Here is a 25,004-nt window from a genome sequence, read left to right as displayed (position 1 = left end):
TTCCAGGCAAGAGCACTGGAGTGGGGTGCCATTGCCTTCTAAATTACATGAAATATTAAGCTATTTCAAGATGCTTACAAAGACTGTAATTATGAAGGCAAATTCTACTTAAGATATCCACCCAACCTAGTACGTTCAAGTACTTCAAATTACAAAGATTGGGAAACTCCTTTTATCAAAAAGGAATTACAACTCAAAAGTCTTAAAATTTAGTTCAATTAGATTAAAAAATCAGTGTAAAAGAGCCAAAAATCTACTCTTCACAGTTATATGCAACCTTTTCAAAATGCAACACTTTAAGGCCATTAATTATAACTTAAAAAATGTTTAAACCATGTTAGCAGGTCAGAGAACACATCTGAACTAAATTGAGGACAAGTTCTCCTTTAATAGGACTCAAAATATTCACACTACTTCAGGAGAACTTGACTGCTCTAATATTTGCTTCCAGGATTTTGGGGAATTTAAGGTAAATAGGTAGGAGATTCTGGATACACATGGACCCACAGAAAGGGACATAAGTTACTAGGGAGTAATTACTCTAGTATCCTTTCTGGAATGCTCACCTTTTAAAATAAGTACTAAGATTTTTGGGTGCTAGAGAAGACTCTTGAGAGTCCCCTGGACAGTAAGGAGATCAAACCATGCAATTTTAAAGAAAATCAACCTTGATATTCAATGGAAGGACTGATGTTGAAGCTGAAACTCCAATACTTTGGCCACCTGATGCAAAGAGTGAACTCACTGGAAAAGAAAGACCCTAATGCTGGGAAAGATTGAGGGCAGGAGGAGAAGGGGGTGACAGAGGATGAGATGGTTGGATGGCATCATTGACTCAGTGGACATGAGTTTGAGCAAACTCTGGGAGACAATGAAGGACAGGGGAGTCTGCAGTCCATGGGGTCACAAAGAGTTGGAAGCGACTTAGCAACTAAAGGACAACTAAGATTCTACATTCTAAAAACTGGTAATGAAGAAGCAAATCACTTTCTGTTTTTACCAGAAAAGCATGCTTAGAGCACAAATAAACTAATCATTTATATTTCACAATTTTAAACACTAAAAAAAAAAAATTTTAATTTCACAATGACCGAATAAAATAGCATTTAATTTTCAAACTTTACAACACGTGCTGGCATCATAAATTTTATCAGACTTGTAAACTGTTTCCCTCCTCCTATAGTAGTGAAAGTGAAGTCTCTCAGTCGTGTCTGACTCTTTGCGACCCCATGGGCTGTAGCCTACCAGGCTCCTCTGTCCATGGGATTTTCCAGGCAATAGTCGGAGAAGGTGATGGCACCCCACTCCAGTGCTCTTGCCTGGAAAATCCCATGGGCGGAGGAGCCTGGTAGGCTGCAGTCCATGGGGTCGCGAAGAATTGGACATGACTGAGGGACTTCACTTTCACTTTTCACTTTCATGCATTGGAGAAGGAAATGGCAACCCACTCCAGTATTCTTGCCTGGAGAATCCCAGGGATGGGGGAGCCTAGTGGGCTGCCGTCTATGGGGTCGCACAGAGTTGGACACGACTGACGTGACTTAGCAGCAGCAATCCTGGAGTGGATTGCCATTTCCTTCTCCAGGGGATCTTCCCAACCCAGGGATCGAACCTGGGTCTCCCGCATTGTAGACAGACGCTTTACCATAACAATCACATCCTGATGCTAATATATGAAAGTAAATGAGACTCTCATTAAAGCTTTTAATCAGCTGAATCTGACAGAGTGCTTTAAGCTTCTTAACAAAAGATGTAAATCACTAAATTCCTTCTAACTCAAAAAATAATCCCATGATTATGAAGCAGCTTTTGTCATCTGGCAGAAAAGATACTCAATGAGATAGGCCACACAAGCTGATAATCATTTAAGAATTTAGTTTCATTCACATAGATGAAATTACTACTGGACACTTCACAGCTTGAAATTCATTTTATTATGCTGAGGCATGAGGGATTGATTTTTATGTCAGTTTGTTTTTGGGGTGTTTGTTTTAGTCTTTATACTCTACAAAGTATATTCTTTTGGAATGATTTTGAATGTGTGTGGGTGGGTGTGTAATGACTGCTGAAAAGTTAACTGTTGGTAATAGCATGGACTCTATAAGTCAGGTCACCTGGCTTAGAATCCCAGCTACACTTTTTGCTAGCTGAGTGACCTTGTGAATAAACTCACATCACTGTGCTGCCACTTACTTATCTATAAAATGGGCATGATAATAGTAACTACTTTCAGGTACAGCTATGAGGATTAAATGATTAAATATACACAGGGCACTCAGAGTGTCTGGATAAAGTAAGCACCACTGAAGTATTATCTATTGTTAATAAATCATAGTTCTGTCTCCAGTACAAAAATTACAATTATACTTCACTGTGTTCCACAAGATATTTATTTCAGATTTCAGAAGTTGTTTTGGGTAGAAGGATCTTTAACGGCTAGATAAACTCACTATCACAATTATTTTCAGAATCTGGGAACATTAAATTATGCTGTGTTTCATTTAACTCCCTAATAATTAGTACATTCTTTTCCCTCACTCTTCTCTCTCTCCCTTCCTCCTTTTCTCCCTCCCTCTCTCTCTCCTAGGTTGCTCTAGTACACATGATAATATAACATGTGATCCCTGGAGTAAGAAATGTGCAGTTAAGATAAGGAATACACACAAAATACTAAATAAAAGTGTTACGAAACACATACACAGACATATCCTTTAGAATTTTATACTACTGGATTTATGTGTATATACTCCTGTGGGAGAAGAGAAGGCAGAAATTAGTCTAATTTTGTGGGAATGCACTGGGAGAGCACTAAATAACTGTAGTGGGATACAAGGCTAAGGAAAGTGGGATACAGTTGGAAATTTTGACATAAAATCTATGTGAAAATATAAAATCTTCACATAAAGTCTTTGTTAAGCCAAGAAAATAAAGGACAGCTTAGATTTACTGCACAAACTGAACTGCAGAAAGGTTGAAACTGGAAATAGTTCAGTTATGATTCAAAGGGGAAAAAAGCACAAGAGAAGTAGGCAATATAACAGATGAAGTGAAAGGAAGGGAAGACACAAAAATTTCAAATAAAGTAGACATTCTTGACTGTCTTCCAAAATCCGTTTCCTATTTCTTCCTCCAAAAAGAACTCCAACATTCCCAGGTATCTGCTCGTCCCTGATACAACACATGTGCCTTGAGGGAAAATTAACCCCACATTCAGCTTCAAGATGGGTAAGACTGGCTTAAGGATAATCTCATAACCCTTGCCAGGGATTGGTTCAGAAATAAGCACGTGATCTACTCCTGAACCCATGAAAGATCAATGAAATGACAGATGTGTTAAAAACTTTGGGGAAAGTTCCCAGGGGGTCTTTTAGAAGCAACCTTTGCTATTTTCGACTGGATGTGATCAAAGTAGCATGCACCCCAACTGCTACTGGCAAACAGCCTAAGAGTATTAGGGAAACTTCCTTAGTATGCAGCCACTGAACAGAAGGGCTGAGAGTCCGAGAGAAAACACTAGCAGATGATGCCACTGAGATGCTGCATTAACCAATTCTAAAGAGGTTCATTATTTAAGCCGGTACATTTCCGTCCTGTTTTGTTATCAGGTGGCATTTCTGTCATTTGCATCTGAGGGTATGCTAAATAATATTAAGCTTCTGAGCTTGAACATGAAGAAAGAGTTGTGTAGGCCACAGAAATAAGAAAACTGAGATGGGACTTTATTTGCAAAGTTGACAACTTTAGTTTGGGGCACTTTAAGAGCAAGTTGATAAGGCCAGCTTTCTTAGACCTGTATCCTGGTAAAATTAGAGTATATTTATGAATAAGAACCAGTGTTCTTATTCTCCAGCTAAGAAAAATGTCTTATTTATCTTGTAGAATTATGGTGAAAGGCAGAAAGTTGACAAGAGTGCTGATGAAATCTATCCTTGACTCAGAGTCACAGTTGGCTTTACATACTGCTCCCTGGTGCCTGTATTTAATTCCTCCAGTTCTGATCCTTATCTGCCATTATCAAGGAAACCGGCTGCTCCATCCACCAGTGTTGATGTCCATGCCAAGTCCTTATGTAACAGGCAACTGATACCTCCATTTATTTCCTGGAAATCTTGATTTTCTGGCTTTTGACTTAGTTCATTCCTAAATTTCTCCAGCAACAAAAGAATATGTTCCTTGACTATTAACCTGAGAATGTGATTCAGAATTATTTCTTCATTCTGGCTGCTTAACAGCTAATCTTGTTGCTATCATACCCCTCGAAATCAGGCACACCGAGATTTTAAAGAAGCTTTAACCTCATACATTTTGAACATAATAAAAATTTTTCATTTAAAAATACGATTATATGCTTGTCAATCTAGTGAAAACACACAAAGTTAGTCTGCATTTACTATTTTGGTCTAGTTGGAACATTTTAATAATTATTTCAAAATGCCCAACCATATTATTAAACTATATCATTTAAATAATAGGAGATACACTTTTAAGAATAGATTTTTGCTTTGATAGTAAGTTTGTCCTTAAAACCATTTAATGTCATAGTCTGAGATTTTTTTACCTGATGTTCCAGTTTCGTGATTTTTCTCTTCAGGTTTGCCATTTGACTTGAAAGGTCTTTGTTCATCTGCCTCATCATCCCCCCACCATGAAGGCTGCCCATATAATGGAGTACCACGGGGCATGGCAGAAGTATCTGTAAAGAAGTGGGGGAAAAGCATATGAAAACAGGAAAACAAACAAACAAACATGCTTTTGGAGAATGCTAGAATCGCCCAGTTGATTTAATGAAAAACAAAGTACAGGTGACCCCTGAACAATGCAGAGTTTAGGAGCCTCCACATTCTCCGCAGTTGAAAATTCAAGCATAGTATAACTTATAGTTAGCCTGCTCCCTTGGTGGCTCAAATGGTAGAGAATCTGCCTGCAATGCGGAAGACCTGGGTTCGATCCCCTGGAAAAGGAACTGGAAACCGACTCCAGTATTCCTGCCTGAAGAATCCCATGGACAGAGGAACCTGGTGGGCTAGAGTCCATGGGTTGCAAAGAGCAGAACACTTATTCAACAACTTTCACTTCCAAATCCACAGTTCCTGTGTTAGTCACTCAGTCATGTCCAACTCTTTGTGACTCCATGGACTCTAGCCCACAAAGCTCATCTGTTCATGGGGTTCTTCAGGCAAGAATACTGGAGTGGGTTGCCAGTTCCTTCTCCAAGGGATCTTCCTGACCCAGGGATCAAACCTGGGTCTCCCACATTGCAGGCAGACTCTTTACCATCTGAATCACGAGGGAAGCAGTTCTATATTCATGGATTCAACTAATGTGGACTGTGTAGTATTGTAGTATTAACTATTGAAAAAAATCTGCATTTTTTAAAAAAATAGTGCTGCTCAACACGGAGAAGGCAATGGCAACCCACTCCAGTACTCTTGCCTGGAAAATACCATGGACAGAGGACCCTGGTAGGCTATAGTCCATGGGGTTGCTAAGAGTCAGACACGACTGAGCAACTTCACTTTTACTTGTCACTTTCATGCATGGGAGAAGGAAATGGCAACCCACTCTAGTGTTCTTGCCTGGAGAATCCTGGGGATACGAGAGCCTGGTGGGCTGCCATCTATGGGGTCGCACAGAGTCGAACACGACTGAAGCGACTTAGCAGCAGCTGCTCAACAGTTCAAACCAGTGCTGTTCAAGGGTTAACTGTATAGTCTAGATAGCAGAAAATACTCTAAGTTGAATAGTATTTGTGGATCTCATTCAATATTGAACATGAGAAACAAATTTTGCACTGGCTAATATCTATGTAATATAAACTGCTAGAGTCCAACAGCTTTTAGTCAAAGTGCAACTTGTTCGCTGGCACACAGAAATGGCTCATAAGTCTAAACATAAAAGACAAAACTAAATTTTGGTATAAGTGACTTTTAAAAAAATTTTAAAGCCTAAGGACACTGCACAGTAACTAAATTTAAACCAGTTGTTAACTGGACTAATAAGCTTATATTTGAGCAATTTGATAATTTCTAACAGTTTTAAAAATTGTTTTTATATGACTGGGATTATGTATATAAACTATTCTTAAAGCTCCTACTGTAATATGATACATATCATAATAATTATGATAATGTAGCCATTATTGGACATTTCCTTTTCATTCATTTCAGTTATAATCTAGGGGGAAAAAAGCAGACAAACATGAAATAATAAAAATACTATTAAGGTAAATTATATTTACTTTCTTCAAATAAATATACTAAATACACTTACATACAACTGCCATATAATTATGTTCTACACTGCTTTCTAAGAAGCACTGGCTGCATTAAAACCCATTCTGAAATTGTCATTATCATTAATTATTTTTATAAGGACATGGAAGCATGCAACTTCTTCATAATCAAGAATAAACATGATATTTTCAAAGAGGTTAACTTACCAACAACTTTCTCCTCAGATTTTAGTGCTTCTGTAGGTTTGTGCTGCACTTCTGTTGCAGAATCTGCTACCTTTGAATCTATGCTTTTGGCACATGCAGATTTTGATAATTCTGATTCTGAAGATTTTTGGGACAACTGAAGCTGAATGGTAAATTTCTCATGCTACAAAACATTTTAAAATGGAAGTGAAATATCCATGAGTGAAATTAACCCTAGTAAATGGCAGGTTTACAAAATAAATAAGTAAAAATGTTTACCTTAAGAGCTTCTTCAGGGACCCTCATTTCTCCTCGTACTACAGTGAAAAGATTTGTATGTAAACAGGGCTAAGGAAGAATATAATTTCAAAACTCTGATAAGCTTAAAACAATCAAAGATAATAAAGAAATCGTCCTATTTTCAAGAAGCAGTTATAATAAGAGAATGACCATATTTCCCTAAGAGTCAAGTGTTAAAAAAAAGTTAAATGTTAAATTATGTTCACAAATATAAAAAATTTTTAATACTAAATAAAATCTTAAAAAGTTTAGCAAGTAATTCCAAACTTAGGTAATAATCACGGCCTTCAAGAAGCAAACAACTGGGTGATTAACCTAAGCACAAAAGACGTTTTCAGTTCTCACTAACAGTAATATGACCACAAAGAAGAAAAGCACCTGGGTCAAATGATATTGATAGCTAACCACAAAAATCTAAAAAGAAGTGTCATCAGGGATTACCCAACAGTAAATCCTGAAGAATTCAATTATTCCTATTTCACAAGCACTGATAAAAATGAAATTCATCTTGAAAGTGCAAAAGAAATGCTATAATTAGGGTCTTTACAGCAACTACAACCACTCCTTCCCCCCATGAATTGCAATCAGGGTCAAATTACATTATCAAACAACTGATTCTATACAGATTAGAACCAAGTGCTAGATATAATGAATGCTTTCATTATTATGCCAAAAAGAACAATGCCTCTGTATGTTAAAAAGATCTTTCACTAAACAACAGAGGTCACATTTCTCACCATCACTTAACCCCTTAATGAAAGGACTTTTGTAACCACATAGTAAATGTTAAGTCTTCTTTATCAGTTCAGAGCACCCATGACTTCAAGGGTAGAAAGCTATAATTATCATGACCACTTGGGAGAAAAATAGACTTCCCATGCATAACAAGCGGTAAACTTGTTTACAAGTATTTGATCCATAGTTCTACTCATTAAAATAATAAAAACTCAGAATTTTCTAGAATTGTAAAGCACTTTGGGAATATCCTATTCAATTCCATTAACCCACCTTCCCATTCTCAAGTCCCCGTGGAACTTGAGGACTAGAGAGGCAGAACCCAAGATAATAATCTAGTCAACTGAATACTAGTCCAGGGCTTTCTTATCACTTTACACTGCTTCCAGTAACTGTGAAATAATAAAAAATTTCCTTTTTTATTATGTATATATGCTGATACACATTTGCTGGTATATATGACTATATACAGTCCATAGTTAAGTACTTAATAAAAGTAAAAATTCTAGTAAGCTTTTGTTTTACTCCCAAAAAACTCATTAACAGCCGCAGAAGATTCACTGCATTCCTACATTTACAGTGGAAAACACCATCTTAAAACTACTGGAAGTCATTTCTATTTTTCAATGGGAAACAAATGATTTTAGCCTGCTGTGAGTGCTTTCTGCTGCTTCAAGTTTCTCCTGGGAGTGCTTTAATTAAGGCTATTCCTCAAAGTTAGTCTAGGGCATCCTCTTAAATTTACACTTCTTTAGGATCAAGGAAAACTTATAAAGAGGGTATAACTCAGATTCACATACTTTGCCTTACCAAAAAACTCCTGTGTGGGAGACCAAAGAATTCAAGATTCCTCTTGTTTAGGTTATGAATTTAACTGAGAATCCTAGTATGACAATGAGGTTTTTGAGACTACTCTTGACTCCAGCTTTCACCTTCAAAGCTACTATCTTGCTAGTGGTACAGACCCAGGTAACTGTTTTCAGTTTGCTTAATTTAGAAAAATGACAATCTAATGTATAATTACTTATGATGTCAAGTTACAAAATACACAATACAGTCATATTAACTACAGCTGTATGTCAATTATATCTCAAGAAATTTCATAAAAAGTGTCATGCTTACTTAAATCTTATTTATTAAAAATCATTAATATTTATAAATTATTTCCACACTTCTTTGAATAACAACTGAAAAAGAGAAAAAATACATGAAACAATGGTTTGCAAAGACAATCAATACCAGGTAACAAAAGACAGTGATTTCTGAGTGAGGAGGAACAAATCAAGGGGACTGCAATCACTGCCCTAACTCAGTATCTTTAGAGAACTTCCAAGTCACACTGGAGGGAGGGGTAAGCAAGGCCAAACCTGGCAGACTCTCAGCTGGGAAGAAAAGAGGGCTGAGAGTCTGGGCAGACCAAGATGACTACAGCTCAGAAAGCTGCACAGAAGTAGTATTCCAGAGACTGTTAAGGGGCTGGCTCAAGTATTCAGTTGGGAACTGATCAGCACATTAATTTGAGAAAACACATCTATGGCTGGGACAAGAACCACCTGAAAGTATTCGAAGTAATAGTGCCCCTTACTCAGAGAGGGCCAGGAATAGTGTCTAATCACAACAGCCAAGCTGAAAAACCTCATGTTTCCCAGGTCACTCGATAAAGCAGGGGTTCGCAAATTGTTTATCTATTGAGGGCCAGACAGTAAACTTTTTAGGTTTTGGAAGCCATATGATTTCTGTTTAAACTACTCAACTCTACTTATGACAGTGCAAAAGCAGCTAAAGAAAGATGTAAATGAGTGGATATGCCTATGTACGAATAAAACTTTATTTACAAACACAGGCTGAGAGCCAGGTTTACCAATGGTCTTGCTGACCCCTAAGCAGAGTATACAGAAAGGTCTTGCTTCTGCAATGGGGAATTAATTAGCCCCAGAATAATCTCAGAAGTTCAAAAATTTTTAGGAAAGCAAGACTCAACATGATAAAACTATTTCAAAGTAACCTGTGTCCCAGAACAAAGCTCAAAAATATTTATAGGAATCCAAAAGTATGCATACAATACTCAACAAGGTAAAAAAATCCACAATGTCTGTCTTTCAGTCAAAACAATGAATGTAAAAATCAATCAAAACTGACCCAGAACTGACACAAATGTCAACAAACATTCTAACACAGTTAACATCACTGTATTCCATATGTTTAAAAAATATGTAAAGACTTGAAAGATATAAAAGACAAAATCCAAATTTTAGAGCTGAAAACTATACTGGATAGGGAAATTGCATGTTAGACACAGCCCAAGAAAAGTTTAGTAAACCTGAAGACAATGCAACAATAACAACCTAAAGTGAAACACACAGATAACAGATACTCATTAAAAAAATAATAAATAGAGCCTCAGTAAGCTAGGAGATGACTTCTAGTAGCCTAATATACATTTAAATGAAGTCCTTGGGAAAAAAAGTGGGGAGAACAGAAAAAAGAATTAAAAAAAATAATGGCTGAATTTTTTTCTAAATCTAATTAAAAGTATAAACCCACAGATCCAACATGCTCAAAAATCCCCAAGCATAAGAGACATGAAGAAAACTGCACAAAGGCACATTAAAATCAAACTGCTCAAAACCAGGGGAAAGGGAACCAATGCAAGAGAGAACAACAAATTTAAAGTACTTAAAAGAAATGTCCAGCAACAATAACTTCTAATAACTAAGGTGAAATGCTTTTCCAGACACATGAAAGCTGAAAGAATTCATCATCAGCAGAGTTGTACTATAAAAAAATATTAAAAGAAGTTCTTTACACAATAAGAAAATGAAACTAGATGAAAATGTGGATCAATATAAAAAAGCATGAAAAGCACAAGAAATGGTAATTACAGTGATTTAAGATATGACTACAATGGCCATAAAAATCTATTTTTCTTATTATTTAAACCTCTTTAAAAGATAACTGATGCTTTACTGATATCAATGTAGAATGCAATTTGTAACATATATAGAAATAAAATGTATGACAATCACAACACAAAGATAAGGACAGAAAAAAACGAAAGTATACCACTGTAACGTTCTTATACTGTATGTGAAGGAGTATAATGTCATTTGAAGATACAGCTTAAAATTAAAGATAAAATTATAAAATCTTAACCACAATTTTTTTTAAAAGGGTTACAGTAGTAAAGTAACAAGACAAAATGAAATCATAAAAAAACTCAATAATCCAAAATAAATTGGGAGAAAAAGAGAAAAAACTGATGGGGCAAATAGAGCACAAATATCAATACGATAGATTTAATAACCACATCATTAAATAAATGCTCTAAATCCCCGGATGAAGGCAGAAATGATCAAACTGAATAAAAACTAAGACCAACTATGTGCTGCCTAGTTCAAATGTAAAGACAATAATAAGTTAAAAGTAAAAGAATGCAAGCGATATACCATGCTAACACCAATCCAAAACTAATGTCCAGACAAACCAGATTTCAGCACAAAAAAATGTTATCACAGATAAAGCAAAGCATTTTATAATTACAAAGGGGATCAATTCATCAAGAAGACACAACAATCCTAAATGTTTACGCTTCTAATAACAGTGTTTTAAATTATATGAAGCCAATACTTCTGCAAGGAGAAACAAACCCAATGAGAGTCTGAAATTTTGATACTGCTTTCTCTATAATTGACACAACAACTGGACAACAAATCAGTAAAATACAGAAAATGTGAACAACAGTACAACTAATTTGACCGAATAGAATACTCCACCCAACAACAGCAGAATGCACATTCTTCTCAAGTACACAGAGCATATTTACCAAGATAGAGTAGATATACCATGCGTGACAGGACAGGACTTGAAATACATGAAGTATGTTTCTGATCACTACGGGTAAATTGGAAATTAATAACAGAAAGTCCCTCGGAAAAATTCCAAATATTTAGAAACTAAGTAACAAAGATTAATGCAAACAAAGATCAAAAGAGAAACTAGAAAGTATCTTGCGTGTTAAAGCAGTACAGGCATACTTTATTGTACTTCCCTTTACTGTGCTCTGCAGACACTGCGTTTCATACAAATTGAAGGTCCGTGGCAACCCTGCACCCAGCAAGTCTATTGGAGCCAGTTTTTCAATGGCATTTGCTCACTTCATGTCTCTATGGTAATTCGCACATTTCAAACGTTTTCCTTATTTTTATATTTGTTATGGGGATCTGTGATCAGTTATTTTTGGCTGTGTCAGGTCTTAGCTGCAGCACGCAGGGTCTTTGCCGCAATATGTGGGATTTTTTGCCTGTGGTCCATGGGTTTGTGGCACATGGGCTCTCTATCGAGGTGCCCAGACTCAGTAGCTGTGGTGCACGGTCCCCAGCCAGGGATCAAATCTGAGTCCCCTGCATTGGAAGGTGAACTCTTAACCACTGGGCCACCAGAAGTCCCCTGATCGGTGATCTTTGATGTTACTATTGTAATTGTTCCGGGTCACCATGAACGTCACCCATATATGTCGGTGAACTTAATTGATAGATGTTGTGCACGTTCTGACTGGCCTACCAACTGGCCGTTCTTTCTCTCTCTCCCCTCTGGCCACCTATTCCCTAAGACATGACAACGTTAATGTTAGGCCAATTAATAACCCCACAACAGCCTCTAAACATTTAAGTGAAATGAGGAGTCACACATCTTGTACTTTAAGTTAAAAGCTAGAAATGACTAAACTTAGTGAGGAAGGCATGTCAAAAGCCAAGACAGAAAAATATTTTTGGTGTTAAAAAAAAGAGAGAGAGAGAAAGATGGAAGGACATTTGAGGGGGAAAAAAAAAAAAGCCAAGATGGGATCAAAGATAGGCCTCATGTGACAGCCAAATGGTGAATGGAAAGAAAAAGTTCTTGAGGGAAATTAAAAGTGCTATTTTAGTGACACATGCATGGTAAGAAAGCTAAACAGATTTAATGTAAATATGGAATAAGTTTAGTGATCTGAATAGAAGACCAAACCAGCCACAACATTCCCTTAAGCCAAAGCCTAATGCAGAGCAAGGCCCTCTCTTCAATGAAGGCTGAGAGAGGTGAGGAGGCTACAGAAGAAAAGCTTGAAGCTTACAGAGAATGATTTATGAAGCTCAGGAAAAGAAGCCATTTCCATAACATAAAAGTGCAAAGTGAAGCAGCAATTGCTGATGTAGAAGCTATAGCAAATTATCCAGAAGATCTAGCTAAGATAATTATAATGAAGGTGACTACACTTAACAACAGATTTTCAGTGTAGACAAAACAGTCTTCTTTGGAAGAAGACACCCTTTCGTAGCTAGAGAGGAGAAGTCAATGACTTCGCTTCAAAGGGCAAGCTGATTCTCTTGTTAGGGGGGATAATACAGGTAGTGACTTTTAAGTTGAAGCCAATGCTTACTTACCATTCTGAATATCTTAGGGCCCTTAGGAATTACGCTAAACCTACTCTGCCTGTACTCTCCCAACGAAATAATAAAGCCTGGGTGACTGGACATCTGTTTACAACATTGTTTACTAAATATTTTAAGCCCACTGTTTGAGACCTACTTCCTGGCACGTTACAGTCCATGGGATCGCAAAGAGTGGGGCACGACTGAAGAGACTTAGCATGCACGTATGCTCAGATTTCAAAGTATTTCTGCTCACTGACCATGCACCTTGTCACCCAAGAGCTCTGATGGAGATGGACAAAATTAATGCCTGCTAACAACAATAACATTCATTCTGCAACCCATGAATCGAGGAGACATTCTGACTTTAAAGCCTTATTATTAAAAAAAAAAAACTATTTATTTTTATTTATTTGGCTGTGCCAGGTCTTAGTTGCAGCATGTGGGATCTATTTCCCTGACCAAGGATTGAACCTGCACCCCGATATTGGGAGTATGAAGGCCTAGCCACTGGACCACCAGGGAAATACCTCAAGTCTTATTATTGAACAAATACATTTCATAAGGTTACAGCTGCCACAGTGATTCTTCAGCTGGATCTGGGAAGTTATTTGAAAACCTTCTGGAAAAGATTCACCACTCTAGTTGCCATTAGAACATTTGTAATTTATGGAAGGGTCAATTATCAATACTAACAGGAGTTTGGAAGAAGTTGATTCCAAACCTCATGAATGACTTTGAGGGGTTCAAGACTTCAGTGGGGGAAGTAACTGCTGAGATAGTGGAAATAGCAAAAGAACTAGAATTAAAAGTGGAGCCTGAAGATGTGGTTAAACTGCTGCAATCTCATGATAAAACTAGAATGAATAAGAAGTTTCTTATGTGCAAAGAAAGCAGTTTCTTGAAATGGAATCTACTCCTGGTAAAGATGCTGTGAAGACTGTTAGCATAACAACAAACGACTAGAGTATTACATAAACTTAGTTGATAAAGCAGCAGTAAGGTTTGAGAGACTGACTCCAATTATGAAAGAAGTTCTGCTTTGGGTAAGATGCAATCAAAGAGCACTGTGTGCTACAGAGAAATCACTCATGAAAAGAAGAGTCAATTGATGTGGCAAACTTCACTGTGGTGTTATTCTAAGAAATAGCCACAGCCACCCCAACTTCCAGCAACCACCTCCCTAGTCAGTCAGCAGCCATCAACACCGAGGCAAGACCCTGCATCCTTAATAAGATTATGACTCACAGAATGCTCAGATGATAGTCAGCAGTTTTTAGTAATAAAGCATTTTTTGATCAAGGTATATACAAATTTTTTAGACATAATGCTATCACATACTTAATAGACTACAATGTCATTTAAACATTAACTTTCATATGCACTGGGAAACAAAAAATTTTTGTGGCTAGCTTCTTACAATGCTACAGTGGTCTGGAACTGAAACCACAGTATCTCTAAGGTATGTTTGTACTGGGCGGGGGGCGGGGGTGGATTTTATAGCACTAAATGCCTATATTAGAAAAGAAAGGTCTCGAATGATCTCAGCTTTCACTTGGAAGAAGTTAATAATGACAGTAGAAGTCAAATAGAAAACATTAACAACTGAAAAATTCAATTAAACCAAATTCAGTTATATCAAATTTAAATGGACTGCGGGGGGGAAGATTCTTCCCATTTTCTCCACAATATCTGCTCTACCTACAGAATATGCTGTTGGTTAATGGTGACTCCATTTTTCTAATTGTTTACATCAACTGTACAATTTTGGATTCATCCTTGACTCTCTTCTCTTAGTCCATATCCAGTCTAACCAGGAATATTACTGTCTCCATCTACAAGACATGTACAGATCCTATCATTTCTCACTACCTCTGCTTCTATCACCTCCATTATTTCTCACCCGGAGCTACTGCAACTACCATAACAACCTTCTAACTGGTCTCCCTCTTACCACTCCTGCCCACTCCCACCCTTAAGTCTTTGAACAAGAGTAACCAGAGGATTCTCTTAAACATGTAAGTCATTATCACCTCACTCCTCTGACCAAACCCTCTAAATCGCTCCGTTTCACTTAAAAGCCAAAATTCTTACAGTGACCTATTAAAGGTGATACATTATACGGTCAGCATCTTCACCCTATCTTTGCTCCGATGTTGGCTTCTCAGTGAAGTCTTCATGAACAGCCTTTTTAAAGTATAATTTCTCACGAACCACCACTAGCTCTCTGTATTCCATTCACACTTTTCCTCGATAGAATTTATCACCCTCTATCATTCTTTTTGTGTGTGCTGTCAGCTACCTCCAACCCCATTAAAGTGTAAGCTCCAGGAGGACAGAGACTGTGATCTGTTTTAATTAGTACTGTATCCCCAGACTGGGGCTCTCTGGTGGCTCAGTGATAAAGAACTCACCTATAATGCAGGAGACATGGGTTCCATCCTTGGGTCAGGAAAAACCCTTGGGGAGGGAATGGCTACTCATTCCAGTATTCTTACCCAGGAAATCCTATGGACAGAAGGAGCCTGGCAGGCTACAGTCTGTGGGGTTACAAAAGAGTTGAATACAACTTCATGACTAAATAACAACAAAACATCCCCAGACTGTAGGGACTATGTCTGGCACACGGGAGACATTCAATAAATAATTGTAAAATAAACAAACTTAGGCTTGCTTATCCGCTACACATCTAGCCACCTGGAGATACAGTACCTATTTCTGAAGTGTAGCATTTCACTATACTTCCTGAGTTTACATTCATTTCTTAAACTTGGATATTTCACTACTTGCTTTTCCAAGTCACTTAATTACTCTAATTAGAAAAAAATACTTTTGGCAGATAAACTGTACTCCAGTTTCAACTCACAGTAAATGTTCTTTCCAGTCTTAATTCATAGTAAATGTTCTTTCTGTTGCTGTGGCATTTTAATTAAACAATTTTCAACTACAACGTGTAACAATAAATCCCTAGACTTGGCTACTATTACACACTCTGTCTTCTACCCAGTTCTTTGATACCCAAAGTGCATATGTAATGGCATCACAGGAATATTTCTGCTGAAACTATAATACAGAGTGAGGAGGAATAAAAGAGTCCATCAATTTTTCCAGCATTGTTTTTAGGAACAGGCATAATAAGCAGAAAGAAAATATATTATTTTTAAACATGAATTTTAATTTGGAAGGGCAAAGAGACTTTCAGCATGCTTATATTATGAATTCTTATGTCTGAAGAAATGTTTAATTTATACCAGAATAAAGATTTTTAAATAAATTTAATAAATGCACAAAATCATATAAGGATATCATATCCAAATCTCAACTTATCTTCAAGTTTCAAGGTGATATAAGTCTGTTCTGGAATTCTAACATCATTCACAAAAGTCTACAAGAGATAAAAAAGATAGATGTTAAGTTAATATTTGAAGAATTATTATATTTTAGACAAGCAAATATTCAAACCTTATACTGTAAAGTATAGATCGAATGGTGGCTAACACAGCTTGAGTATCATCATAAAATGCATTCTGTAATAAGTGATTTCATAATCAAAGATTTCATACTAAGCCCTTTATTACTATTACAAATAACACACAAAGAACCAACTTGCAGTTCCTCTAAGTCTACTATGCTGCCAAGACAAATTTAGGCACCTAAAAATGGTTCCAAGAAAAGATCCTACTTGAAGTTAGAAATTGTAAAAGGTGAAATATTTAGCTCTAGATATAATATCAGGGTCCACTAGACTCAATTTTAATTTTTCTGGACAGTTTTAATTATTGGTGAGGATTGAGCTTTCACTATTTTTATTCCTAGAAGTGTTTTAAAGAAGAAAATGAAAATTTACTTAAAAAAACTGAATAAAACTCATTCTGTTTTACAATTGCCATATGAGTCCTTTGGATGCTTTTAAGAACTTAAGATACATTACAAGACCCTTACATGAATCTATGATACATTATAGAAACATTATTTTTCCTGTATCTCAAAATATTCTGTTTCATCAACATCATCATCCCATCATTATTTCATTTTACCAATTATTTCTTACTGTGGAAATGACCAAAATAATAACAGAAGAATAGAATTATCTAGAACACACTAGTATACTGTACTAGGTATACTATACTAGTAGGTATACTATTAAATTTTCTAGCAGGTGAAAAAAGGTGAAATTAATTTTCATAAAATATTTTGATTAACATACACATCCAAAAGAGTACCATTTTAACAAATAATGAATATAAAAATTAAGAAAGCACTTTACATTCTTTCTTTTGTACCTTCTTTTTTAGACTAGACACATTTCAAGTGCTCAGTAGCCACACATGGATAGTGTGGTGAATATCAAACAGAGCTAGATGGATGATGCAATCATGAAATACTGTACAACCTTTCGGTTTCTTACTACATTATCCAAATTATTGCATCATTTTCCCAAGAAGCTGAAGACAGCATCTTTGCCCTTTTTCAAAAAGCTATTAAAGAGCAAAATTGAGAATTCAGCATTTTTTATTTAACATCCATAAAGGCAAAGAAGAAAAGGGAAACTTTTCAGTTATAAGGGTAAATACAAAAGGTAGAGCAGCATTCTAGACTAACAACAATGATAAAACATTAACAAAATAAGCAAACTATCAAACCATGGGTCTTCGGATGAAGATAATCCTAGATGAATTTTGCCTAACACAAGAATTGATGAGAGAAGAATGTTTCCAAAGTTAAAAAAAAAAAAAAACCCTAAAAAATATTTTTCATCCAGTTAGCCTAAGTCAGTAAGAGGAATTACACAGTATTTTTAAACACAAAACTGATGATTCTGCACTTTAAAATAAATTGTGACAGTTTTCTCTCATTTTTTAATGTTTGTGCTTTAATGTTTATTTGATTTAGCATGTAAGAGAACAAATGTATCTATATAAAAGTAACTGGTAGTAAAGAGATGATGTATTAAGAGAAATAAAATCATTGAACTGATCTGGCAACTGTTGTAATGTTTTACAATTATGGAAGAAAAAGAAGATGACCTTCTTCTTGATAAAATTTTAAACTGTCAAAAATCTTAAAAATAATGCATTTTGATAATGCAAGAGCAAGAAAAACTAGAAATAATAGTAAACTAGAACCAGCGAGAGATGTACTTGAAATCTGAATCAGCATCTATAAAATGGATATATATCCCATAGAATGCATGACAACTGACACATTCGTGGCTCTCAAAGAACAATACTCATTCTCTTTGTTACGTATCTTTCAAAACCAGGAAAATATGGAACAAAAATTGGAGTTTGTCAGGTGGCATTAGGGGTAAAGAATCCACCTGCCAATGCAGGAGACAAAAGACATGTGGGTTTGATCCCTGGGTCAGGAAGATCCCCTGGAGAAGGAAATGGCAATCCACTCCAGTATTCTTGCCTGGAGAATCCCATGGACAGAGGAGCCTGACGGGTTACAGTCCATGGGGCCACAAGAGTTGGACATGACTGAAGCGACTTACAATGCACACACACATCTCATTTTTTAATAAAAGTTCTAGTTGTTCTCTCATCTTTTAATTCTTACTTGTGTAAACTATTTGTAAAAAGACTCAAAGGGTCCACTGGACACAAGACGGTAAATGGTGATGATAATTTTTCCTGACATACTAGAAGGTAAAGACCTAGAATCCACTTGATTTATAAAACACAGAACAACGTTATACTTAACTGCCTGGAATGCAGACATCATATAAGTGTCCAATGCTTTCCTTTGATAAGTTGAAATTAAAAATTACTCTTTCTGTTTGAATCTCATTTTCCTTGTTCTTTATTTTACTGGATTCGAGATGGCCATCAAAGCTTGCTTGAGAAGGTTCCCTCCACAATGAATAAGTTTAGAATGTTAGAAAGTAAAATACATAAAGGCGTTGTGTTATTATGATCATATTCTCAAATTCCTTTGCATAGCTGGCACTTTGTAATATGTCACACAATACCAGTTTCTAAGTCTACCAAAAACAAACAAACAAAAATAGAAGCTGCAATCTTATTCCTGATATAAGGAGAGAGCAGAATACTGCTAAACTCAAGATCACATATTAGTATGATTTATGAATAATCCTAAATAATAACCTTCTGACATGCTTCACAGAAAGAAGGAAAAGTTAATTCAAAGAAAATTCGAAAGCTCAGGCATTTATAAACTCTAATTTCAGGCTCATTTTCAATATGCATATTTTAGAGTGTTTTAAGAATTATATTTTGAGTTTACCAACATATTCTATATTAATTACAAAAGAGAAAAGTTTTTTGAGAAAAGGAGCATGATGAAAGAGAAAAGAATAAAATAAAATATTAATTAACAGATGTCTGATATGCAGAAGATAGATATACAGTATAAGAGAAATGCCACAGTTCTAAACCAATTTTATTTAAAACCATCTCATCCTAAAATACCATATTTACTTAAAAGACCTAAGATGACCTATAAGATCTGCTCAAAGCTCAATGCTTGACTCTCTTAAATATTAAACACTTATTATTTTTAACAAATGTACTAGGAACTTTCAGAGATTAAAAAACATAATTTTAACATGCTAGCATTTATGACAAATATACCCTACAGTCTAAAAAAGGCTGAGGAAATATGAGCCAGACACAAAATTTCATCTCTCAAAATATAATTGAGAACACCTGGGAGCAAAAAGTCTTCTGATGGTTTAAAATTATAAAAGGGGAGAAAATTTAAAAGAGCAAAAGGAAAAAAAATCATTTATATAAATCAGCTATGAAGCATTTTAACAAATTAGATATAGAAAGAAAAACAGGTTTTACTTCTTATGCTCATAACATCATTTGCTCATACCTCTAGCTGGTAGGCAGGACAGGTGAGGACAACGAGGCACATAGCATGAAGTAACAATCAAGATTCGAGCTCAGAAGTAGAACTACTGGGATTCAAAATCAGGTCTCTGAACTACAAATCCCACATTCACTGCACATCAAGAACACTTGGGTGATCAAGCCAAGCCAGCTCCCCAAACTCCCCCATCCACACCACTACCCTTAGAGAAGCCAACTGAACCAGATAAACCAGATAAAATTTAAATTTAATTTAAATGCAAATGTATTACATAATTGACAGTACAGAATCATATAAGGACCAGGTACTGCAGTAATGCTCTGGGAATTCTGAAGGAAGTGGCCAGCAGCACAACACCTCAATCATGTTGCCAGCGAGTAAGGTGTCCTCTTCCTCCCCTAACTACTTTCCTACTTGTTCATTCTATGCTACACTGTTCTGATGCTGCGGGATATGCAGTGTGAAAGAGGACACAGCAGGGGCTGGAACACAGGGAGCTGAGGTAGAATGGGATGGGAGTGGTATGGCAAAAGCCAGTGGTGGCTATCAGAGGTGCAGGTGCTCCAGAGCACGGAGGAAGAAGCAGGAAGAACTGGAGGCAAACAAGGGCTCTCATAGAAAAGAGAAGCCTCAAGGAGCTCGCAGGGAAACAGCCCACTAACATAAGCTACAGAAGCAGTTCCAGCTTCCTCAAGCAGAACAGCCTCATTTCTGGTCGTAATAACGTTAAGTGTGGACCTAGGTAACTTGAAAGTGTATTTTAGGGTAGGGTGAAAGGAAGTAGAAGTGAAAGTAGTCACAGGTAGCTATTTATGAATTAAGTTGATATAGTGCTTTAAAAAAAAAAATTAACTGCATATGTATTCACTAAAAAGTAGGTAGCCTACAGGATGCCAAAGTTGTTTTAACTGCTTTTCTTATCATAACAGCAGTAACTAACACTTGTCTATGTGTGTGTGTGCGCGTGCGTGCTCAGTCGTGTCCAACTCCTTGTGACCCCACGGACTGGAGCAAGAATACTGGAGTGGGTTGATATTTTCTCCTCCAGGGGATCTTCCTAACTCAGGGATAGAATTAGCCATCTCCTGCATTGGCAGGCAGATTCTTTACCACTGAATCACCAGGGAACTCCAGTAACCAACACTTACTAAATGCTTATTACATACTATTCTAGATGTTTAAAACTATTAACTTATTCACAACAACCTGAGAGGAGTACTACCTTACTACTTCTATTTTTTAAAAATTGAGGAACAGAAAAATTAAGTGACGTGTCCAGCATCACACCACTAGTAAGAATTCAAGCTGGGCTCATACCACTACACTGCGCCTTCTCTGAAGTTACTACTTTTAACCTGATGCTCAAATTTCTAAGATTCTATGAATGTTAAGTTACGTAGGTCCATACTTAACGTCATTACGACCAGAAATGAGGCTGTTCTGCTTGAGGAAGCTGGAACTGCTTCTGTAGCTTATGTTAGTGGGCTGTTTCCCTGCGAGCTCCTTGAGGCTTCTCTTTTCTATGAGAGCCCTTGTTTGCCTCCAGTTCTTCCTGCTTCCTCCGTGCTCTGGAGCACCTGCACCTCTGACAGCCAAGTTTTCTACGAATAAAATGCATGACAGCTGGTAGTTCACAGACTTTGGCTACCAGAGTCCATTCTGGCATATTTCCTAGGCTATTCATTTGGGTAACAGTGCATTTATTATTTGTATAACGTTTTAAAGTTCTGTAACAGACAGATACTCACATATATTTAATCCTTACAACACTACTATAAAGCAAGAATTATGGTTTCACTATTCTAAAAACGAAGTCAGGTAACTAAATTTTGTGTTGAGTCTTCACATTCATAAACTTCAACTCATTCAGTTCAGTTGCTCAGTTGTGTCCAACTCTTTGTGACCCCATGAACCACAACTCATTGCATTTGCACAACTATGAATATATATGAGGAAATGGAATTTCAGAGGGTTTAAGTAATTTGTTCAGTGTTATCATGCTCATAAGTTACAGACTGAGATTCAAATCTAGGTCCTGATTTCAAGTTCAAAATGAAGATGTTACTCTCCATGAGTTACTGTATTCCAGAAAATTGAGTACAATCAAATTACAAGAACGGTCAGCTTTGATAAACTTAGAAGTTAATATTTCACCTGATTTTTTATAACCTACATCCATAATTTTTATATTTGGTCACAATGTTTTAAAAGACTAAAACACGAATGTTAATTCTCACTTATTATTTTCCAAGATATAATGTAAAGACACCTAAGATGAGTGCTGTGGTCAAGATTAAATTTTCTAGTTTTAAAAGCAGAATATAACATTTTTAAAACATTCCACATATGGAAGTGGATTAAAAATTTCTCTATAAAGTCTTTCATACAGAAAATTCATTCAATTCCATTCAAAAAGATTCACTGGGTTCAGGCACTGTGGTGTGTTTACCGAAGCAAAAGGCCCAGGAACTGTTTGTTCAGAAGAACACAAAGTCTAACACGGTGGCAGATATTCACAAGCAGATTCACAAGCAGATTATTAAACCTTGCATTAGCAAGGCTGATAAAGCATCTGAGACAGAGATTAAAACAGAAGTCTGTAGGTGTGGACAAGGAAACAGCACCTCAGAATCCAAATTGCGTACTTACATGCCCCACGTTAGAACAATTTCTATTTCATCTGCCTATTTCCTCTATCTTAATCATTCAACATGTTAACTACATCAACGAGTTAATATTCTTCAATACCTTTTTTTGCTGCCTTCAGGAGGATGTGGAATGTACAGCAAAAACCACAATAATGTAATTAGCCTCCAATTAAAAGAAAAAAAAATTACCATATTTGCCGAATTTCTACATGTTTTTTCACATAATGTTTAATGGTATATTTTGAAAAGCAGTACCAGTTAGAAGTATGCTGCTGCTGCTGCTGCTAAGTTGCTTCAGTCGTGTCCAACTCTGTGCAACCTCAGAGACGGCAGCCCACCAGGCTCCCCCGTCCCTGGGATTCTCCAGGCAGGAACACTGGAGTGGGTTGCCATTTCCTTCTCCAATGCATGAAAGTGAAAAGTGAAAGTGAAGTCGCTCAGTCGTGTCCAACTCTTAGTGACCCCATGGACTGCAGCCTACCAGGCTCCTCCGCCCATGGGATTTTCCAGGCAAGAGTACTGGAGTGGGGTCCCATTGCCTTCTCCAAAGAGAAGACTAGTACCAGATAATTTCAACAGTGAATTCTACCAAATTAACACCAATCCTTCTCAAACTCCTCCAAAATTACGGAAAAAAAAGGGAACGCTTGCCAATTCATCCTGAGGCCAGTCTATCCTGATACCAAAAAAAGACAAAGATGCCATCAAAACAGAACATATTTTTAATATAATTTATGAATATCCTTTATGAATATGTATGCAAAAATTCTTACCCTTTTGCAGCTTATAGACCAATGAGAAAGACAAACAATAACAACAAAGTAGTTGCTGCTGCTGCTAAGTCACTTCAGTCACGTCCGACTCTGTGCGACCCCATAGACGGCAGCCCACCAGGCTCCCCTGTCCCTGGGATTCTCCAGGCAAGAACACTGGAGTGGGTTGCCATTTCCTTCTCCAATGCATGAAAGTGAAAAGTGAAAGTGAAGTCCCTCAGTCGTGTCTGACTCCTAGAGACCCCATGGACTGCAGCCTACCAGGCTCCTCCGTCCATGGGATTTTCCAGGTAAGAGTACTGGAGTGGGTTGCCATTGCCTAGACACATTTAATTCTGTGAAATTCTTTTAAAGAATTTCAAAGCACAGATCGCAAGAAAATTTTATTTGTTTTTGTTAGCAAAGCCATGAGAAAACTGAGAAGAAATAAGATAAATTATTCAACATGTCAGCATTCTCTTATTCTGCAGCTACTTACATTCTGCCAATGTAGAAAAATCAATTGAAGAATTAGGGAAAAAAATTCACTGTAATAACACAAAAATTTTCAATGTAGGACTCCAAAGAAGCAACAACAGACACTAGAGTTTAGACAACTCACCACATTTGTTAAGGTAAATGAATGTGTTTCACTCCTTTGTACTCTAATCTAGAAGATTCTTCAATGATCTAACACCAAACCATATTTGCATCTTTTTTTTTTTTGCCCAAAGTTAACCCACACGCATGACAATTATGTCTCTCAAAGACTGCTTTTCTGAATTCTTACTGTCATGACTTACCACTCTTTTCTCACATATAAATTCAAGTCATCCAGTAAAGACAAGCCCTCCTCTTACTTCCTTAAAGAAGCCTTTTTTTTTCTTTAACCATTAGATAATAACAACCAACAACCATCTGAATTCCTTTAAGTATTAACCACCAAGAGGGTTTCTTGGGAACGTAAGCCACATTCATATTCTAGCATAAGGTCCTCAAAGTGCTATGTACCCAGTAAGCACTTAAAAGTAGGTGCACACTAAAGAAAAGGAAATAAAACACAAACGGGATTTTGTGTTTTTATCTGTTTTCTTACAATATTAAACAAAAAGTCAAATAAGATAAAAAGAAAACTCTTAACTTACCCCATTTAGACTGCCTAAATCTTTCACCAAATGTTCATCAGTAGAGGCATCATAATTGATTACAGCATGTTGCTTATCCACACTACGAGACTGAAAGAAAAAATTTTAAGTTAAAAAAAACAAACATGCAAGAAAATGCCAGAATAAATACCAAAACACTGATTTTTGGCTAAATACTTTAATAAGATTGTAAATATAGGAAAATACCAAAGTAAAACTAGATTAAATGAGATTTAAACTGTTACTATCCAATAGAAATTTGGCATCACTTTTTAAAGAGGAAAGCTGCCACAATTTTAAAACATTCTTTTCTACCAAAGTCACACGTTCTACTTTTGAGAATTTAAATCAGCTGACTTTGTTGAATGTATCAAATGACAATACTTTTTTAAAAATAATATGAAACTCTTATATGGAAATCATGTGAATGATAACTTCATGTGTTATGTACCTCATTGCAAGAAAAATTACCATACAGGCTTTTCATCTTTCATGTGATATGTTCCTGAATATAAAATTATCCTCGCTTAGAATATGGGCTCTAAAACTCATGGGAGAGCTCTAAGAGAGAAAGAGAAAGTAAAAAAAAAAAAAAAAAAAGGAATTAGAATGGCAAACAGATTTCTGAAAATTGCTCTTGAGTCTCTTTTAAAGTACACACACACACTCTTTCTCTTAGAGCTTAGTGAGTTATCTATAGATGAAAGTGGCTCAGAGATGAACTATAAGCCTTTGGAAATTTGCACCCAAAGGAAATA

At 36.4% G+C, this 25,004-nt stretch overlaps 1 protein-coding gene across 12 annotated transcripts in view; it reads right to left on the bottom strand.

The window, feature by feature from the left end:
- CEP170 (centrosomal protein 170) overlaps nt 1–25,004 on the bottom strand; it is a 130,775-nt gene that overhangs the window by 59,904 nt on the left and 45,867 nt on the right. For 11 of the 12 annotated variants that reach the window (XM_027564690.1, XM_027564693.1, XM_027564695.1 and 8 more), the window contains exons 3-7: nt 24,247–24,336; nt 16,168–16,246; nt 6,698–6,756; nt 6,440–6,602; nt 4,559–4,693 (exon numbers count right to left, since the gene is read on the bottom strand). In XM_027564690.1, the coding sequence (XP_027420491.1) occupies nt 4,559–4,693; nt 6,440–6,602; nt 6,698–6,756; nt 16,168–16,246; nt 24,247–24,336 (526 nt within the window). Of the gene's footprint in view, nt 1–4,558; nt 4,694–6,439; nt 6,603–6,697; nt 6,757–16,167; nt 16,247–18,567; nt 18,717–24,246; nt 24,337–25,004 lie in introns of those variants that run through there. The other variant, XM_027564697.1, reaches the window with a different exon arrangement.

This window comes from Bos indicus x Bos taurus, chromosome 16, assembly GCF_003369695.1.
Source record: "Bos indicus x Bos taurus breed Angus x Brahman F1 hybrid chromosome 16, Bos_hybrid_MaternalHap_v2.0, whole genome shotgun sequence".
NCBI classification, from domain to species: Eukaryota; Metazoa; Chordata; class Mammalia; order Artiodactyla; family Bovidae; genus Bos; species Bos indicus x Bos taurus.
Note: the sequence above shows the minus strand (reverse complement) of the source record. Positions and strands in the feature narration are given on the sequence as shown.